The sequence below is a fragment of the Dasypus novemcinctus genome, chromosome 7, assembly GCF_030445035.2.
Source record: "Dasypus novemcinctus isolate mDasNov1 chromosome 7, mDasNov1.1.hap2, whole genome shotgun sequence".
Taxonomy (NCBI): Eukaryota; Metazoa; Chordata; class Mammalia; order Cingulata; family Dasypodidae; genus Dasypus; species Dasypus novemcinctus.
Genome location: NC_080679.1, coordinates 76,472,195 through 76,491,478, shown reverse-complemented (window position 1 = coordinate 76,491,478; position 19,284 = coordinate 76,472,195). Strand labels below are relative to the sequence as shown.

Sequence of the window (19,284 nt, the reverse complement as noted above, 5' to 3'; positions counted from 1 at the left end):
TTTTCCATCTCCCCTCTTCTCTATCTCTTCTTTGGGCTCCCCCACACTTCTCTTTGTCTCTTTCTTCTCCCGATTCTCATAGCTGCCTTTCTCTCCTGGATTTTAGCAGACTGAGTAGACTACTGATGAAATGAACTGAGAAAACGCCATTGTTTCAGATTTTAAAAGAACTGTCCTATAATAAATATCATGAAGAACTATTGGAATAGTTACCCTGTAGCATTATATAAGTCTGCAAGCTGGTAGAGGATATCAATTTCCAATGGGGTGACTTGTCCAAAGCGTATGGCATTCTGGGCAAATTCCTCTGGAAGAGGAGGAAAAAAATTTTTTTTAATCTTTAAAGGTTATTAACATACATCAAACTTTTACCTTAATCAATTATAATCTGAAAGTTAACAGTACTTTAGCATTACTTTAAAAATCGAGAACTGAATTGAAACACCTAAGTTCAACTATACAAGAATAACTACACATTTCTTAAAACTGGTAAAAGATAAAGTATTAAGATGATGAAACAACAGCAGCAGAAAGATTAACTCTGAAGATAAAACAAACTCTTTAGAATTCCCTCGCTTATCTTGTTTATGGGCTTTGGTCTCCAGAGTTACAAGGTTACTGTTTTCCAATTACCCACGGCATCCTGCTACGATTCAAGGAAAGGAGTAGTCTTGCCCATCTTTCAGTGGCAAGTCCTTCCTAGTACAAACAAGCTGCTGCCACAGTGCCACTGACCTGTTTGACAGATTGGGCCAAGGTTCTTTTCAAAACTGTCACAGCTACTTTTCCATTCCTGACCTCAGCATCCCATTAAATCCACTTGGATTTTCAGAGACCATTATGGCCCAAGCATGTACACACAGTAACATGCTTTCTAGATCTGGCTTTAGAGTTGGTAAACTTAGATCAACCTCATGCCCTAGATGAAGCAGAGTGAAAATGCTAAGATTCAAATAAATACGGCTTTAAAACAAACAAACAAACAACTTACCCTTTGTGACTTCAACGTCTTTCCTCGTGCCAGCTAGAGTGCTATATATTTTACGAACAAGCTCCATGTTATTCAGTAAGGAGTTAAATGCATTGAAGTAGGAGAAGCTAACCTGGTGTGAGATACTCCCTCCAGCAGCCTAGGTAAAATGACACCACAAAGAGTTGAAAGTTAAAAAATAAAATAAAACCACAAAAAAACACAGTTATGGACACTGCACTTTTCTCAAAGATGATCCAAAGGAGTCTTTGTTATTAAAATGATTAACAGTCCGTAAATACAAGGAAAGCATCGCGCTGGAACACGCAGTGCAGTTCATGCCCTACGGGGAGTTGATATAATTTAGATTTTAAGGAAGAAAGCAACATCTGGAAGTTGGACTTCATGGTTCACCTACTGTAAGGTCAGAAACAACAAATATAATTATCACAGATCAAAAACAATGGTTATTTAAACATGTTTTTTATGACCTTTAGCTATGGAACTCCTGTTAATTCTGGATAAGCCAAATATCAAGGCACAATTTAAGGAGCAATTTTTCATTTTTTTCCCCTCCATTTAAAAAAAAACAAAAACACAAAAACAAGTGGTAACTTTAAATCTTAAGACTATTTCACTATATTAATTTCTCCTAATCTTGTTTTCTTCAGGTCATTGTTATAATTAAGATATTGAAATGGCCTCAGTCTGTGCTGGGTCCTGGATCTGTATCATAAAAAGAACACTTACCAAACAATCTCAAAAATGCACATAAAATCTGGGAAAGATTTATTTGCCTTAAGTTATGTCTTCAGTGGAAGAGAGCAAAAGAGGCTCTCCTGCCTGGGGAGGGGACGGGGAGGGACAATGGGCCTGCATTACCTCTGCAGGATGGGAAGGGAATTTCTCCCTCTGCCTGCCACTGGAAATAAACTCAGAATATTTTTCATAGTTTACAAAAGTCTAAATTCTAAGCCAGGTGTCAGAACAACCCATATGATTGAAAACATTCCCTATTAAAAACTCAAGGAAACGCTTATCTAAATACCAATGTGACAACCTTAATCATTATGGTCTTTAAGAATCATGTAGGATTTGACGGTAAAGGTATCCCCACTCACTACCCATCACACACATACCAGCATGCCGTAACCCAAATATACATACTATTTGTATAAGCCTGAGTTTGGATACCAGGAACCTGACTAGGGACTCAAATTCCTCTGCAGATTGGAATGGCTTTTGGTAAAATTGAGGCTATAATAGGTCCAGTCTATCCAACCCAGTAGAAAAAGATTAAGTGGATCCCCTTAGCCCAAGGCACTGAGCGCATTTCCTTCTGGGATTCTCTTTCTTTCCTCCTTCCCTCCCTCTATCCCTTTCTTTTCCTTCCTTTTTTCAGTTTTTTTTTTTTTTTTTTTTTTCCCGGTTGGGGTATGAGGTGAGGGTAAGGGAGTGGGGGATAGGTGTCAAGGAGGTGAAATGTGCAGGAGAAAGTGACATGCTCCATGTTCAACTTCACTGAAGAAAAAGAACAGAAGTTGATCTTTCTACCCCAGCCTAAATCAGACATAATGATCTTCAGCTGAAACAACAGACGTGCTCATTGGCTTTCCTCCATTTAAAACAAGCAGCAATCAAAAACTTATACATAAGGACAATGCATGGCCAAGAAAATGGATAGTGAGGGAGCTTTACCACTCTTTCAGAGGAAGTGGATGACAACAGTTTGCTCTCGGTCCAGATGATTACTCTGTAGAGCTTAGCAACTGACAGGACAAAAACCTGTGTCTGTTCAGTGCAGGGTGAAGGAACAGCGAGAGGAGTGAGCCGATGGCCACACACTTCCTCCTACCTTCTGCCGTGTCATTACAACAGTGCAGAGGCCAGTGATGGTCCCTCTCTAATGGACAGCACCCTGCAGGGAACAAAGGAAGGAGCCATTCCTGTAGCAAGGCTTTGGGAACCTGGTGGGGTGGAGAGAGGCCAAGGTGAAGGCACTAGTACCTAGGAGAGGTACTGCCCGCTGGGAAACTAATGCCCATCCTTGTCTACAAACTCCCTTGTTCTTGAACTGGACTCTGTAAATGGAAATAAACGATTTGGAAATATATGAGAGGGAGATGATGGCTCTGCCCTGTTTACCTTCTACCTACCATGCATGAAGTTAGAAGAGCTGAGAGTCAGATGGCCTAGGGAGACAGACACGGGCCCAATAGTTCAAAAGGTTGGAAGAAGCAGGGAATGCCACTGACCATGATGCTTGAGTCTACATTTAAGTGTGGGTGAAATGCAGAGGGCAAGTTCCATGTACCCCATCCTGAAGCAGAAATTCCAGTAGTGAAAACATTTAAATTCCAGAAGTCTATCTTCTTTCAGTCCACAAACGGCATTCTGACCTGGCTCCACTGTCCATGTTACCTTCAATGGAATTTTTATCCATATCCACAAGCTTCATACCATCAGAATCTTTACATTAAATACAGCTCTCCATGGGCAATCAGGTCTATAGCATAAGTTTCCATTTTCTATGCAGAAGTTCGACAAGAAATCAGATAAACCTGTTTGCCCAAATTGCTGATATAGCTAAAACGTAGAGCTGTGAAAATAAGTCTGAATTACACCTCCATCTACAGAAAGTTAAAATACTTGCTCTTTACTTACTGAAACTAAGTTCTCTTCCACGAAAGGAGTAAGCATGTGAGACCGAATGGTAACCATGATGTCACTGAAATCCAGCCCAGAAATCAAGCCACTTTTGCTTTTATCTTTCAGTGCAAAGGCTTGTCTTGCATGTTCCAATTGCAACTCCTGGAGGGAAAAAGTAGAACTAGGGCATTAAGTTGGCTGAAGCACGTCCCTAGAGTATGTTCTGGGAAGGAAGGGCAATCTCCCGCACATGCACTTACCACAGAAATGAACCATGTGTACAGCTCTGAATTTACAACAAAGCTTTTGCTTTCTTTTAAGAAACATGTTTTCTTGAAATGCACCATATTTTACTTCTCAGGAAAAAGAATGAATCAGAGCATGACAATAAAGAAAAGTGATGACAAAAGAACCTTCAGATTCTTTATTTGAAAAGTTTTCAGCACTTGACGAGATGAGAACTTGAATAATAAAGTGGTGTTTACTAACAGCAAAAACAAAAGTTTTCATCACTGAAAACGGAGTATAATGTTTTTACTGCTTATCTCAGCCTGTAAAATCTTCATTTATTCTCTCCTGCTTGAATGCATTCTTATTATCCAAGAGTCTTCAATTAATAGTTTAGATTCATCTTCAATTTTTCAATTTTAAATGCTGCAAGTCTCTCTCTAAATGAATTAGTAATCATTTTTCAGGCAAATTTTACAAATGAACATAGTGATGGTACAGCTGCTGTTGAAGACAGACAGTTTGGTGCTTCCTCAGAAAGATAAATACAGACCATATGGCCCAGCAATCCCACTACTAGGTATGTACCCAAAAGAATTGAAAGCAGGAAGTCAAACAGATACTTGCAAATCGATATTCATAACAGCATTATTCACAATTGCCAAAGGATGGAAGCAAACCAAGTTTCTATCAACCTATGAATGGATCAATAAAATGTGGCATAAACATACAATGGAATGTTAGTCTGCCCTAAAAAGGAATGACGTCCTGATACATGTGACAACACGGATGAACCCTGAAGACGTCATGTTGAGTGAAATAAGCCGCACACAAGAGAACAAATATTGTATGATCTCATTGATTTGAAACAATTAAAATAAGCAAACTCAAAGAGTCAGAATCTAGAATATAGATTACCAGGGGATGGGGTGGGGATAGGGAGTGGGAAATTAGGGCTTAAAATGTACATGAGTCCTGTTTGGAATAATGGAAATGTTTTGGTAATGGATGTTGGTGATGACAGCGCAGCATTGTGAACACAATTAACAGCACTGAATATATACCCAAACAAGATTAAAAGGGGGAAATGTTAGATTATATACATGGAACAGAATTAAAAAAATTTTTTAATTAAAAAAAAAAGAAATCAGATTGTAAGCACAAGTTTATTATTTAGAGATACAGAGTAAACACACTGAAAGAAACAGCTACTAGAGTTTTAAAAAGTTGCCTCTGGTGGGTAAGAAATGAGAATTGGGGGTGAAAGGCCAAAGGGGACTGATATTCTTTGTAACATGCTTAATAAAATTAAAAAGGAAAGAAGAAAAGGAAGAAGGGAAAGAGGTTCAGGGAGAAAAAATAACTATTTACACCAATATGAAAACTAAGCTCACCTGGAGAAATTGTGTGAATTCTGTGTAGTTAAGATGCTTCTTCCGGTTATGCCCAAAATGCAGTCGGATAAATTCACAGTCCCAATTAAAAGGGATATGATGATGAATAATAGTCTGTCCAAAAATTTCTTTGACATTTTCTTAAAAGGGAAAACAAAAAAAAAAACCCATTACATCTGAAATAAGTAGTCTAATCCACTGCAATGATCCTACAGAAAGAAATTAAGAGAAATTTTAAAGTCAATATCATCTGCTTCTATTAAGATTAACTGCAATTTTTTTGTGTGCCCAGAAACACATGCACAGGAACACAATTGATACAAAATATAATTTTACACTTAAGATTGTGTACCATTACATATAAGGCCATGAGAGTCTTAATTTCTCTTGATTTAATTTTAATTAGGAAGTGATTTATATCTTGCACTATAAATGGCTGCTACTTTGCATTCCAGTATAAAATCAATAGTGTTTTCCCGGTTCCTCAAGGAGTCGAATTAAGCCCTTTATCAGAAGCGTGAATACCTAAATTACAGTATAATGCAATATTTGTCATACTATGTATGGTTTGATTGAGGCTTGATTGTTACATTCACACTAACCTGAATACGTCTATTGAAGATAGGTATAAGAAATACCACCAAAAGCATATCATTAGCTCAGCAGCAAGCACCTTATTAAAAGCTTCTGATATTGTAAGAAATATGGTCTTGACACAAAGCTTCAAAACCCCCATAAAAACCATGATTAGTCTCAATTATTAAAATATTTTAAGATAAGTGAAATTAGTGATTCATTTTTAAATAAAGAAGGACTAAACACAGTACACTAACTTTAAGATAGGAACCAGTCACCCTGTGCAATGTAAAACCAAAGGAAAAAACCCTGAGGGCTGCTCTGACGGCTTGTCTTCATGCAATCGCAATGTCATTCACTTTCTTGCGCTGCTCAATACTTACTATAAAAGTCAATTCACAAATGACTGGTACTTTAACAAGCATAGACTGAGACTAATTTAGAAGCTCATGCCATAAAAAAAAAAAAAGAAAGAAAAAATGATTAACAAAGTTAAAAAAGCAGGAAGCCTATTTTACTGATGCCTTAAAACAAAATTATTTTCAAATTTAAGCCAATTTTATTAGTGGAAGGGTTTTACCATCAATAGCTATCAATTATACTAGAGAATTAGTAAATACAAGTTTCAGATTTTACAGTCTCCTCCAACTATGCTATTTTTCCTAACTTCTGCAATTCTTTGAATAAGATACTAATCTCATATCAGTATTTAATGGATTCCCTTTAGTTTTATATACCTTTTTTCTTGATAAAAGCATTACTTGCTGAGGGGCAGGGCAGTTAAGAACGCTGAACTGAATAGGCTATCAGTTTGGACTTAATAACAGTTCTAATAGGCCGCAGCAATCAGAAAAGTTGGAAGAAGGCATTGGATGTCACTGGGGAGATGGGATTCTCCTCTTTTCTTTCAAATGGAACACAGCTTTCATTTCTTTTGCCAAAATATTTCAGTTTTCAGATCATCTCAATTTATTTTCACTTTCCATAAACACAAATTAAATACATGGGTATTGTTTCTAAAAGGAAATAACTCAAGAACAATTTGGGATCCTGGTTTCTAAATAACACAAAAAAAATTATCCTTAAAGCTATGTAAAACTTCAACAAGTTGTGAAATGTATTGAAATGTGTAAGATGAGATCATTACAAAATATCCTTATGACTAAAAGTATTATGGCAGAGGAGCAAAGATATTTTTTAAGGATCCTCCTAATTAACTAGCTGCTATTTTCCCAAATTAATTAATCTGATTTATTTTTAAGGGCTAACAAAAAAAAAAAGTGTTGAACTAAAGAAGTATGAAGAAAATTGATGGAAAGCAGAATAGGGTAACAAGTTACTATATTTATTTAAGTAACATTAAGATTAATTACCTAGAGGTAAACAGAATTTATTTTAAAGGTCACAACTCCCAAAACTCAACTGTTTGATAAGAAATGTCCACATTGCTACATAGTTTCTATAATGATGGTATCAAATTGAATCTTCTTTATAGATTAGAAAATATTTGAATCTCAAGTGTGAAACTATATCAAATAAAGCCAAAGATTCAAAAGTTTTCACACTAAGAAAATCTAATTATAAATTTTTTTCTACTATCACAAAAGGTTACAATGTCTAATTTGCAATGTAGAAAAATCTCCATAATGAAAACTTTAATTAGAAATTGATTTTGTAAACTTCCTAGCTATCCCTAAATAAAAACGTATAATGTCTTTGCAACAATTAAAGTGATGGCCTAAACTGCTAATAGTAATCTTCCCAAATACTGAAGCGTCATAGTCCATGGGCATTTGATTGGACATTTCCTGCTTCTCCAGAAGCAGTCACTTAACAGCTTTGTATATGGTTTTATTACGACCATTATCACATGCCGTAGTTTATGAACACAATTTTCATTCTTTTAGGCTAGTCACAGGCTACAGCTGTGGTTACTAGGGTAACAATTTCAAACCTACTTTGGCACTCTTGAGGTATTCCACTTCCCTTCAGTTATTATTTCTACTACCCTATTGCCTAAGGCTGATTCAGGAACCTCACAGAAATAATTGGTCCAACTATTGTTTTGAAGTCCAATTCACAATCACCATTTAACCTTTACCAGGATATGCTTATCAAAAAAAATGTATCCAAAAGCTTCAGAACTGTTGGTGTCTCTTGAGTCTTTTTCTACTCTTTCTTTTCTTGACAAGCTTATACTTGGGTGAGGCAAAAGCTCTAACAGCTCTGTTCCTCCTGTCTTATCTGATTGTATTACATCTTGCCTGACGTTAAAGAAAACAGCAATAATCTCAAATATACCCAAGACATCTAACAAACTCTATGGCAAGCTGTCCCCCCAGAGAGAATCCCGTCTTTCCAGTGGCAAACAAGGGTCCCTAACTCTCATTAGCACTCCCTAGGGTGCTTCCAGTGGCCGTAGTTCTGGCTTGGATGAAAGGGATATGACAGTCACGTCTTATGGGCAGCAAGATCATGATTGAGTATTTTATCCTGGATTGGAATTGCTAAGAGAAACAGGAATCCATTCGTTTTCTGACATATAGAAAACAATAGACCACTTTTTCACTTCCTGCAGAGCATGGGCTTATGAAAGATGGCTTGCAATTCCTTTGAAAAGGGAATTGGGGCCAGAAACAAAAGTAGCCTGTCATTATGGTTCTCTTTGCTCAAAGGAGAGGAGCACAATGATTTGTAAGGAGGAGGGCAGGTAATGGCGACAACTGTGATTAAGTAAAAATGTTCACAGACGTGTAACATTAGTCAGTTTAGCTGTATCAGTCACTTATGATGATTGGACTAGAGGAAATACACATTGAGGCATATATGTAACGTAAATATGTCTTAGAGGTTTTACTTTCCCCAGCAGCCCGTACTGTCTCCCGTCTCATCCACCCTCATCCCTCCCCTGGTCCTTATGGGAGCTTCCTTCTGGTCTTGTTCACCTTTCTGCAGTACAAAATTACCTCTGACCGGGGCTGGCACTCTTCTCCAAGACTGCCACCATGCCTGTTCCATGAATGAGCCTGGAAGGAGCTGCTGTACCAACGGTGTGGCCAGAGAACTCCTCCTGTAGGTATACAAGCCATCAGCCCTGTGACACAGCCCACCTACCAGCAGCCCAACGACATCCTGATTCCAAGGATTCCAGCCCAGCAGGAGCCACTGCTTCCAACTTACAGGCTTGACACCAAACGTTTTTATTGTCGGGGAAAAAAATAATCTCAATAGTTGAGTCTCACCGGCACAGTTTTTAAAACAAAGTCAAAGAGGCTTTAGAAGGCCTTCCACCATAGGTGGGAACAATGAATATTCTTGTGTAAAACCAAACAAAACCAGTGGTGGGGCTTGTGAACACGAAGAGTTTTTAAGTGAAGGGAAGATTGGGGGAAAAGAGGAACAACTGAGAGACCAAAAAAGAAAACACAGGAAAACAAACAATAACAACAAAAAATGATCAACAAGAGAAATTTGTAGAGGAAGCCCCAACCAACATAACATGTAGACTCAGTTCATACTCTGGGCTCTACTCCCAGGTGAGTCATTAGTTTCCTCGGTGACCTCCTCAGTCTCTGGGAAGACATCATTTCTGTAGACTCTTTACCTACCTCCAAAAGGAACTACTGTACAATCGATCAACAAGAGTAGCCCTGCTGCCAAATATGTGTAAAAGCACATTTTCAGGAAAGATGAGTTTACATTTTAAAAGGATCTAGTAATATAGAATCTAGATGCTTCAACAGTCTAATACCAAGTGGCATATAAACTAATAATACCAAGTCCTTTTTTTTTTCTACCTCAAATTTAAGCTATTCTATTTGCCCTGAGTATGAACATGACCTTCTCTGCAATGTCTGCAGGCAGTACAAAGAAAGGCGTCCTAACAATTCTTTCGGATTTAATTTCAACACCTAAGTGAAGCTGTACTTCTTACTGGATGAAACCAGGGATTTATTACCATTAAAATTTCCTATTATTCCAATAGCTGCAGCTTTGTGTCTATTGAGAAAAGGTACAACAATTTTCATAACTACACGTCTATCTCTTGAACATTCTAATAGTTGCAGTGATCATGCCTAAACCACCGCCAATCTCTTCTACCCTTTAGGGGGAAAGAGCATATTTTAGAGGCACAAATGGGACAAATTTTTAGTTGCTGTATATATCAATGGTTAACCACAGTACTGAATCTAAAAGAATGCCTGCTTTTGATGATTCTAATGTTAGGAGATAAAGATAGGCCCTAGGAAAAGTTCTTTTTGGAGAGTTCCCCTTCATAGGCAGACACTTTGGAACTCAATCCTAATGGGTTTTTAACAGAGAACTTAGAACATATAACATGCCTTATACTCGTTTATTAGTGTACAGATAAGCGGTCTGCTTTTTTTTAAGAATGATTATTCGTTAAAGCAATAGGCTTATATTTTTTTAATTTGCGATAAATGCATGGCAGCTATGCATATATATATGCAATAGTGCATGACAACACTATGTGATATAACTGGTTATCTAGGTTACTTCAATCTAATTCTATAGAACAGAAAATCCAGTACACTATGGATAATAATGAGACCAAGGCAAATTTACACTGTATCTAGTACACACCAGTCATGCAATGGCCTGGACAAGGTTCATGCCACCAGGCAGTAACGTATAAACAGGCCATTAGGGAATTATCTACAACATGCATTAGACATTCTATTAAAGGAACATCAAAAAAGAAACATCTAACTAACTGTTTATTCACTCAAACTCCAGCACCTTCTCCTGAGCTTGCACATTTGGATATGGGTTACCAAGACCTCAATGTAAGTCCTCTCTCCCAGGTGTGGGCACCTCTAACAATTAAAGACCTTGTCCAGCACTCAGCTACTGCTATTTATATAAATACTTGCAAAGATGCATAGAATTGAAGAATATAACAATGCGCCTAAAAAGCATACCTAAAAAAATTAAAGCATAGATGAGAACAATATATACAAATACACAGATAACATGTCATAATTCATGAGATACTCTACTGATGGCCTAAGAGTTTTTCTCTACCACACTGTACCTTGCATCCAATCTTCTCTCCCACATTTCTCTTCTCATATGCACAAGAGAAAACTATATTTTAAATAAGCTCCAAAGTAGAAAACATAAGGCCATTTGGTGAAAAAGTTTTGGAAGGATCTAAAGTTTCCTTTTACCTAAACATGTGTCTGTAAATACATAAGCACAATTCATTTTATTAAGAGGTACAAACATGAAAACAGCCCTTCATCACAGTTTCAAAATCCCATTAAAATAAACTCCAAGTTAATTATTTCCTTATGCAGAAATTCTGCAGTCTTGAATACATCCTGAAATAAGCAGGCCTTAGTAATCTTGTTAAATGGCATTTGTTATAAGTAAGATGTTTCAACACTTTTCTTTCTTTTATAGGATAGAAAATCAAACATTCCATTATGTTTCATTGCATTTTTTTAAATTCATTTAATTTAAGTTAAGAAAATTTGTATCAAAATAGATCCTAGGGAGCTGATTTAGCTCAGTGGTTGAGCACCAGCTTCCCACGTACAAGGTCCCAGGTTCAAGCCCCAGCCCTAATACCTAAAAAAAAAAAAAAAAAAAAAAACTTCAAAATAGGGGAGGCTGGGAGGAGAAATGAGCAAGGTCCCTAAGAATTAGGTGAGTCTCATCAAGAGGCCTGTTCAGGAACAGTGTTGAAATGGAATACAGCTTTCTCTTAATCTCTAAGAATCTCTTGTCTCTAGATTATGGAGCAGAAGAATGAAAGCAGGGCCTGGAAGGTTCTTATGTTCTTCAGGTCATACCAGGTGGTATTAAAACTAAAACTGATTTCTTTTGTTTTTAATCCTAATATAATTTTCTTGAATTCCTCACTCATAAATCATAGACTGAGGGGAAAACATAGTATCTATATAAAGTTGGGATCTAATAACTCCACACGTTCATCTGCATGAAATAAAATGTATGTAAACCACTCATGCTACTCCTACAGCCATTTTATTCTATGAATTCAACAGTAGCATGGGTTTCTATTGTTAGACTGTCAGATGAACTGACCTGAGTGACCTATTTTTTTAAAATAGAAGTTGGGTAAAGGAATAAAATGGAGGAGACACAAAGAACCATGAAACCAAGGTAGGATGGACAAAATAAATTAGAATTCAGTTTTCGGGAATCTTAATTTTTAAACAATGCACATATGACATAAGCATACGGACAGTATCACTAACTCATTTATATTGGCATTTATGTTGAATTATTTCCCAAGTATTTCTGCACCACATTTGGAAGTAAGACATGTAAGCAGTTGTGATACATAAAATGCAGCATTATTAGGAATACATGTTTAATGCTGACTGGTGAAAGGATAAAGGTTTATGCTTTAAACTACAGGATCTATGTGTTTCTGAGGAAAGTCAACATTCTTTAGGAGGCAGAATTATCAGCACTTGCTCCAGAGCAGAATGAATGCCAACATATACTCAGAAACCTACAAAACTCTGTATAGGTATTTATTTGGGGAGATCTTGTACAGAAGATAACTGGGTCAACGGGCAGAAGGAAGGAAACAATGCTAAGCTAGAAAGTGTCTGCCCAAATCAAGCGAAGGTGCCATGGTCCTTCTGAATATCCGCGTTTTTTTCCCCCCGGTTTTTTCCATGGCAGTGGTAATTCTTCCTTTGGACCGTGGACATCTTCCTAAAGGACATCTGCGTTATAATGCAAGCACCACAGTGAATAAATATTTACCAACTGTGGATGAGGGAAAGCCTGATTTCAAGGGTTTCCTACAAGCATCAGTGCCAATTCACACCAAGCAGTAGACTCAAAGTCCCTGAAAACAATACATTGTTTTACTAAAAGGCCCCATTACAGAAAATGTTAACTAATATGCTCACTAAACACACTAATTCCTGCAAAAAAGCAGCTTTACAAATTAATGCATGGCACAACACTGTGAACATAATTAACAGCACTGAATCATAAGTTTGAATGTGGCTAAAAAGGGGAAATTTCAGGTTGTATATATGTTACTAGAATAAAAATTTTTTTAAAAGAAACAACTAATACATGGTTACAAATCCTGGTTTGCACATTTGTGAGACGTCAACATGTTAGAGTTATGTACCTACCAGGAAATTAAATCAATTTCTACATCCAACTCAGATAGTAATTTTACTATTCTGGCCTTGTTTTTAAAACCAAAATTCTAAAACAGAGGTTCAGAGGAACCTCTTGCCTTAACTAATCTTGCCTTAACTCCTTCCTTTAGACCATCTTTGGTGTTTAAAGTGACATAGTGGCAATTTGCCAAAGATGTCACAGCTTTGAACCCCTTACCCTAAAGAATAAGAAGATTTCTTAAAGAATAAGGTTTCTCCTTGTTGTTCATGATCCCATTCATAAAGAATTTTGCCCTGGCTGGCCCAGAACAAGAAAATTTTACAACACCTATTTTAGGGACATGAAAGTGCCAGGGACTCAATGAGCTGAAACCAACTACTTTCCTAGATTCCTTCATTTTTGCAAAAGCCTAATGCTTTAAAGAAAATAATTGTTTTATCTGTACAACTTCTTTTAGGAAATTAATACTTCACTTATCAATTAAGGTCCTAGAGAAGCAGCCGTCTAAACTGGGTTACTAGACTTAGCAAGGAAGGGCTGGACCAGCCTCACTGACTTTACTTATCACTTATAATCTGCTTTATTCCTTACCAAATGTCACCTCTCCATTTCCACTCTTGTCAAACAATTGGAAAGCCACTATGAACATGGAATCTGGAGCACACAAAACAGATTCAAATGCCAAAAACTCTTGATAGGAGATCAACCTGCAATAAAATATAAAATGTAATTGCCTAGTAAATAAAGGGAAACAGCTTTCTCTGAGCTATAGTAACCAAAAATTAATGAAAAGAAGTTCCTCTTTTTAGAAGATTCCAGATAATAAATCAATAAAGAAGGAATGACAGAATTAAAATAGTACACTTTTGTGAACCCCAAGCAAATTAATGGATCTAGGCAATAATCAACACCTCTAATATCATGAAAATAGAGATAGCCAGACCAAAGATAATTATACCTGAATCTGATCAAGCCTCTAGTCAGGGTTTTTCAACCTCAGCACTTTTGTCATATTGGACCAGATAGTTCCTTACTGTGGGGGCCTCATTTGCATTGTAGCATATTTTTTAGCAGTATCCCTGGTCTCTACCCACTGGATGCCAATAGCACCCTTCAGTTATAACAACCAAAAAGGTCTCCAGACATTGCCAAATGCCCCCTGGGGAGTGAAATTGCCACCAATGAGAATCACTGCTCTGGATAAATTACGACTTTACAGAAAATACAAGGGATAAAGGAAATTGCTAAACCCCATCAAGGGAGCACAATCAGAAAAAAAATGCAGACTATAGGGAACCATAGAACAAGCATCCTAAAGTGGCAAGAAAACAATTTTTCAGGAAGGGAAATCTTGATTTTAAAAAACCTTGATTTTAAAAAACCAACGAGATATAGCAATTACTTGCAATACACAGACCTTATTTAGAGTTTAATTAAAACAGTTTATTTTATTTATTTATTTATAAGACCAAATTGGGGATAACAGCACATTAAAAGGAACATACACGATGACCAAAGGGGATTTATCCCAGGTGGTTCAACAAAAGAAAATCAATCAATACAATATACCACATTAAGAGAATGAAGGAAGGAAACCACACGATCGACTAATTAATGCAGAGAAGCCATTTAACAAAACCCAGTACCCTTTCTTGATAAAAATATTGAAAAAAAAAAAAAACTAGGAATAAAAGGGAATTTCCTCAATATGGCAAAAGGCATGCATAAAATACGGACAGCAAACATCAAATTACAACAGAAAGAGTAACGTTATTTCTATTTGCACATGGCATGAGCCTATATATAGAAAATCCCCAAGAATCCACAAGAAACCTACTAGAGCTAATAAATGAATTCTGCAAAGTAGCAGGGTAAGATCAACACGCAAAATTCAGTTGTTTTTCTACAGACCAGCAATGAACAATATGAAAAGGAAAGCAAGAAAACAATTCCATTTACAACAGCATCTGAAAGAATAAAATACCCAGGAATAAATCTAAGCAAGGATGTAAAACACATATACACTGAAAACTGCAAAACACTGCTGAAAGGAATTAAATAAGACCTAAATTATTAGAAGCACATCATGTGTTCATGGTTTGAAAGACTTCACATTGTTAAGATGCCAATAGTACCCAAAGAGATTTACAGGGTCAATACAATTCTGATAAAAATTCCAGCAGTTTTTGTTGCAGAAATGCAAAAGTCAATCATTAAATTTACATAGAAGGGTAAAGGGCCCAAAGTAGTCAAAACCATTTTGTAAAAGAACAAAGTTAGAGGAAATCACATTTCCTGATTTCAAAACTTATTAAAAAGCTACAGTAATCAAAATAATTTGTTACTGGCATAAGGACAAATAGACTTGTAGAATACAGAGTTCAGAAGTGAACTCATATATACAGCTACTTGATTTTTAACAAGGTAAAAAGTCTACTCAATGAGAAAAGAATACTCATGTCAACACATGGTGCTGGGATATCTGGATACCTACGTGCAAAAGTATGAGGGCAGAACCCTACCTCATGCCATATATAAAAATTAACTCAAAAATGGATCAGTGACCTAAAGATAAAAGATAAAGCCATAAAAGTCTTAGAAGAAAACATTGGGAAAAATCTTCAAGACCTTTTATTAGCCAATGAATTCAATTGTATACCAAAATCAGGAGAGGGGGAGAGAGGGGGAGAGAGGGGGAGGGGGGGGGAGAGAGAGAGAGAGAGAGAGAGAGAGAGAGAGAGAGAGAGAGAGAGAGAGAGAGAGAGAGAGAGAGAGAGAGAAGAAAGAAAGAGAAAAGAAAGAAAGAGAAAAGAAAAGAAAAGAAAAAAATCACACATTAAGGAAAGAAGTTATTGATGTGCAAAATTAGGACGTGTGGGGAGTGGGGCATATGGGAATCTCCTATATTTTTTTAAGGTAATATTTTGTGTGATCTATGTATCTTTTAAAGATAAATTTTAAAATATATATTTTAAAAATGAAGAGAACCAGATAAGATAAATAAGAAGACTAATATAACCAAACAACTCACAGCATGGGAAAAAATATCTGGAAACCACATATCTGATAAGGGTTTAATATCCAGAATATGTAAGGAACTCTTACAAGTCAACAAAAAGAAGGAAAAGCAACCCAATTTAAAAACAGGCAAAGGACTTGAACAGACATTTCTCCAAAGATGATATACAAATGGACAAAAAGCACGTGTAAAGATACATTTAGAGAAATGCAAATTAAAATCAAATAGTGGAAGCATATGTGACTCAAGTAATTGAGCTCCCATCTACCACATGGGAGGTCCCAGGTTCAGTTCCCAGTGCCTCCTGGAGAAGGGGAGCAAGACAGTGAGCTGTTGCAATGGGCAGGTGTGGTGAGCTGATGCAATAAGATGATACAACAAGAAGACATGAAGAGGAAGGACAATGAAAGACACAACAAAGCAGAGAGCTAAGTGGCTCAAGTGATTGAGTGCCTCTCTCTCACACAGGAGGTCCCAGTTTCAGCTCCTTGTGCCTCTTAGACAGATGACAAGCAAACACAGAGAGCACACAGTGAATGGACAGAGAAGCAGACAGTGAATACAAACAACAAGGGGGAAAGAATAAAATAAATCTTAAAAAAAAAAATCAAATAGGATATCATTTGACATATACTAGGATGGATTTTTTTAATATACAAAATGGAAAATAAGTGTCAGTGAGGATGCAGAGAAATAGGAATCCTCTTATTTACTGGTGGGAATATAAAACAGTACAGCTGTTGTGGAAAACAGTTTGGTAGTTCCTCAAGAAGTAAAACATAGAATTATCAAATGATCTGATAATCCTGCTCCTAGTGTATACCTAAAAGAACTGAAAACAGGAACTTGAACAGATTTTATACAATGTTCATAGCAACAATATATATACAATAGTCAAAAGGTGTATGGATGTATGGGTAAACCATCACCAGATATACGGATAAACAAAATACATATATATATATACATAAGTGTATATACAATGAGATATTATTCACTATAAAAAGGAATGAAGTCCTGATATATACAACAACATGGATGAACCTTGAAGACATTATGTTGACTGAAATAAGCCAAAGGACAAATAGTATATGATTCTATTTATATGAAATATCTAGAAAAAGCAAATTCATAGAGACAGAAAGTAGATTAGAGGTTACCAGGGGTTGGGGAGAAAGAGAATGAGGAGTTGTTGCTTAATGAGTACAGACTTTCTGCTTGTGGTGTTAAAAAAGTTTTCTAACTGGATGGTGGTGATAGAGCAACACTGTAATTATTGTTACTGAATGAAAACCTTCAAAATAGCTAAAGTGGCAAATTTTGTTATATATGTTAACACAATACAAATGTGGGGAAAAAAAGCAGCACCAAACCAAAGGTCACCTTGATTTTCTCCTATGTCATCATCCAGAAGTTTTACAGTTTTGCATTTTAAATTTAGTTCTATGATCCATTTTGAATTAATTTTGTGAAAGATATAGGTCAATGTCTACATTTATTTTTTGCATATGGATGTTGTTGTTCCAGATACATTTATTGAAAAGACTATTTTTCTTCACTGAATTGTCTTTGCTCCTTTGTTAAAGATTGGTTGACTGTATTTTTGAGGGTCTACTTCCAGATTCGCTGTTCTGTTCCATTGATTACATGTCTATTTTTGGTGCCAATTCCATACTGTCTTGATTCTTGCAGGTTTACATTAAATCTATAAGTTGAATAGTTTCAGTCCTCCAACTTTGTTCTTCTTTAGTACTGTGTTGGTTATTCTGGGTCTTTTATTTTTCCATATCAACTTCTAGATTGAGTCTGTCAATATCCTAAAATAATTTGCCAGGATTTTGTTTGGGATTGCATGGAATATATAGATCAAGTTGGGAAGAACTGACATCTTAACAATATTGTCTTCCTTTCCATAAACATGGAATATCTATTTATTTAGATCTTCTTTGATGCAAGTGTACAAAGATCTGCTTGTTAGTCAGCCTATTTTTCTTCTTCAAATGGAAACTGGATGAAAGATATACTATAGATAATCCCTGTAACAGTTAACATAATAATCAATACTTGACAATTAAGGGAAGATTAGTTTCTTAGGAAAATCATCATACTGAAGATAAACAAATCCACGAAAAGAAAAACAGCCAATTTTGAAACAAGCATATTTACAAGTAAGAAAAACGTAAAACTCCTGATCTCCTAAAATGAGTCTCCTAACCTTGCCACATCCATTCTCAATGGTGACAACTTGCAAGTTTCCTAATCAGTGTCCTGAGTCCTCTAGTCTTCCTCCAGTCTATTTTCCAAGCTGCTGCTTGAGAGATTTTTGCAAACGCAAATTTTACCATGTCACTTATTTATTTAAAACCTTTTACCTATTCAGTAGTCACCCTTGAGACAGAATGAGCAGATGTCCTGCTTAATTATTAGCAGTGCTCCCTTTTATATTCAAGTGGCCCAGTTTGGTCAACACATTTATATTCACCTATCTAAAAGAATCCTAAATTTGGCATCTAGACCCACACTGTCTGACCTCTGCACACCAACCACTTGCTCTCTCAACTCCAGCCTAGTCACTGGTCTCTCTCCACTCCTATGACAAACCATCTTCTTTTCATTCAGGGCCATCACACTCAGGCAGTTTATTCTCCTTGGAACGACTCTAACACTTCCAAACATTTGCCCATTTAATTTGCACCCAATCATCCTCTCGAGGAAGCCATCGCTGAGCCCTTAGATGACTTCTTTTTCCCTTATCATACACCCTTACAGCAACACACTGTACTTTTTCAGTACCTTTTGTATAATTTTTATTAAAAATAGTAAATGGTATAATTCATTGTTTAAAAACGAATTGTCCTGCCGTAATATAGATTTATCATGGAGCCCTGAACTGAACAAACTTGACCCAGTGTGTACTCCAACATATAATCTCGAATAAACTCAATTTAGAGAGATGTTTCCCAATACAATATTAGCCAAATGACTTCGTATTTTACTTCCATTTTATGTCCCCATTCACCTAAAAATATTTTATATACAAAGTTGCATTTTCTATTACTTAAAACACTTTGAAATATGTTTAAATTACACAATTACATTATCCAAAGCATGCGTGCTATGGTGTTTGCCATTCATTGAGGGAAAGGCTTTGTGATGTTGTCATTCAGGACACTGAAGACTATACTCTCACCATCCTCATGCTAAAGAATCCTTGGTAAAATTAGGAGCTTAAGTGCCTAATGAATCTTAGAAAGGAAATTCCAATAAAGAAAAACTGTTTAACAGGCTACATGCCATCCTACACATAC

The 19,284-nt window shown here is 36.4% G+C and overlaps 1 protein-coding gene across 7 annotated transcripts in view; it reads right to left on the bottom strand.

Annotated features, from left to right (window-relative positions):
• SLC25A12 (solute carrier family 25 member 12) overlaps positions 1-19,284 on the bottom strand; it is a 217,837-nt gene that overhangs the window by 37,664 nt on the left and 160,889 nt on the right. For 4 of the 7 annotated variants that reach the window (XM_058300643.2, XM_058300644.1, XM_071216298.1 and 1 more), the window contains 5 exons: positions 13,549-13,664; positions 5,242-5,381; positions 3,635-3,781; positions 992-1,130; positions 214-307 (listed from right to left, as the gene is read on the bottom strand). In XM_058300643.2, the coding sequence (XP_058156626.1) occupies positions 214-307; positions 992-1,130; positions 3,635-3,781; positions 5,242-5,381; positions 13,549-13,664 (636 nt within the window). Of the gene's footprint in view, positions 1-213; positions 308-991; positions 1,131-3,634; positions 3,782-5,241; positions 5,382-8,783; positions 8,888-13,548; positions 13,665-19,284 lie in introns of all 7 variants that reach the window. The other 3 variants (XM_071216300.1, XM_071216299.1, XM_071216301.1) reach the window with 1 other exon arrangement.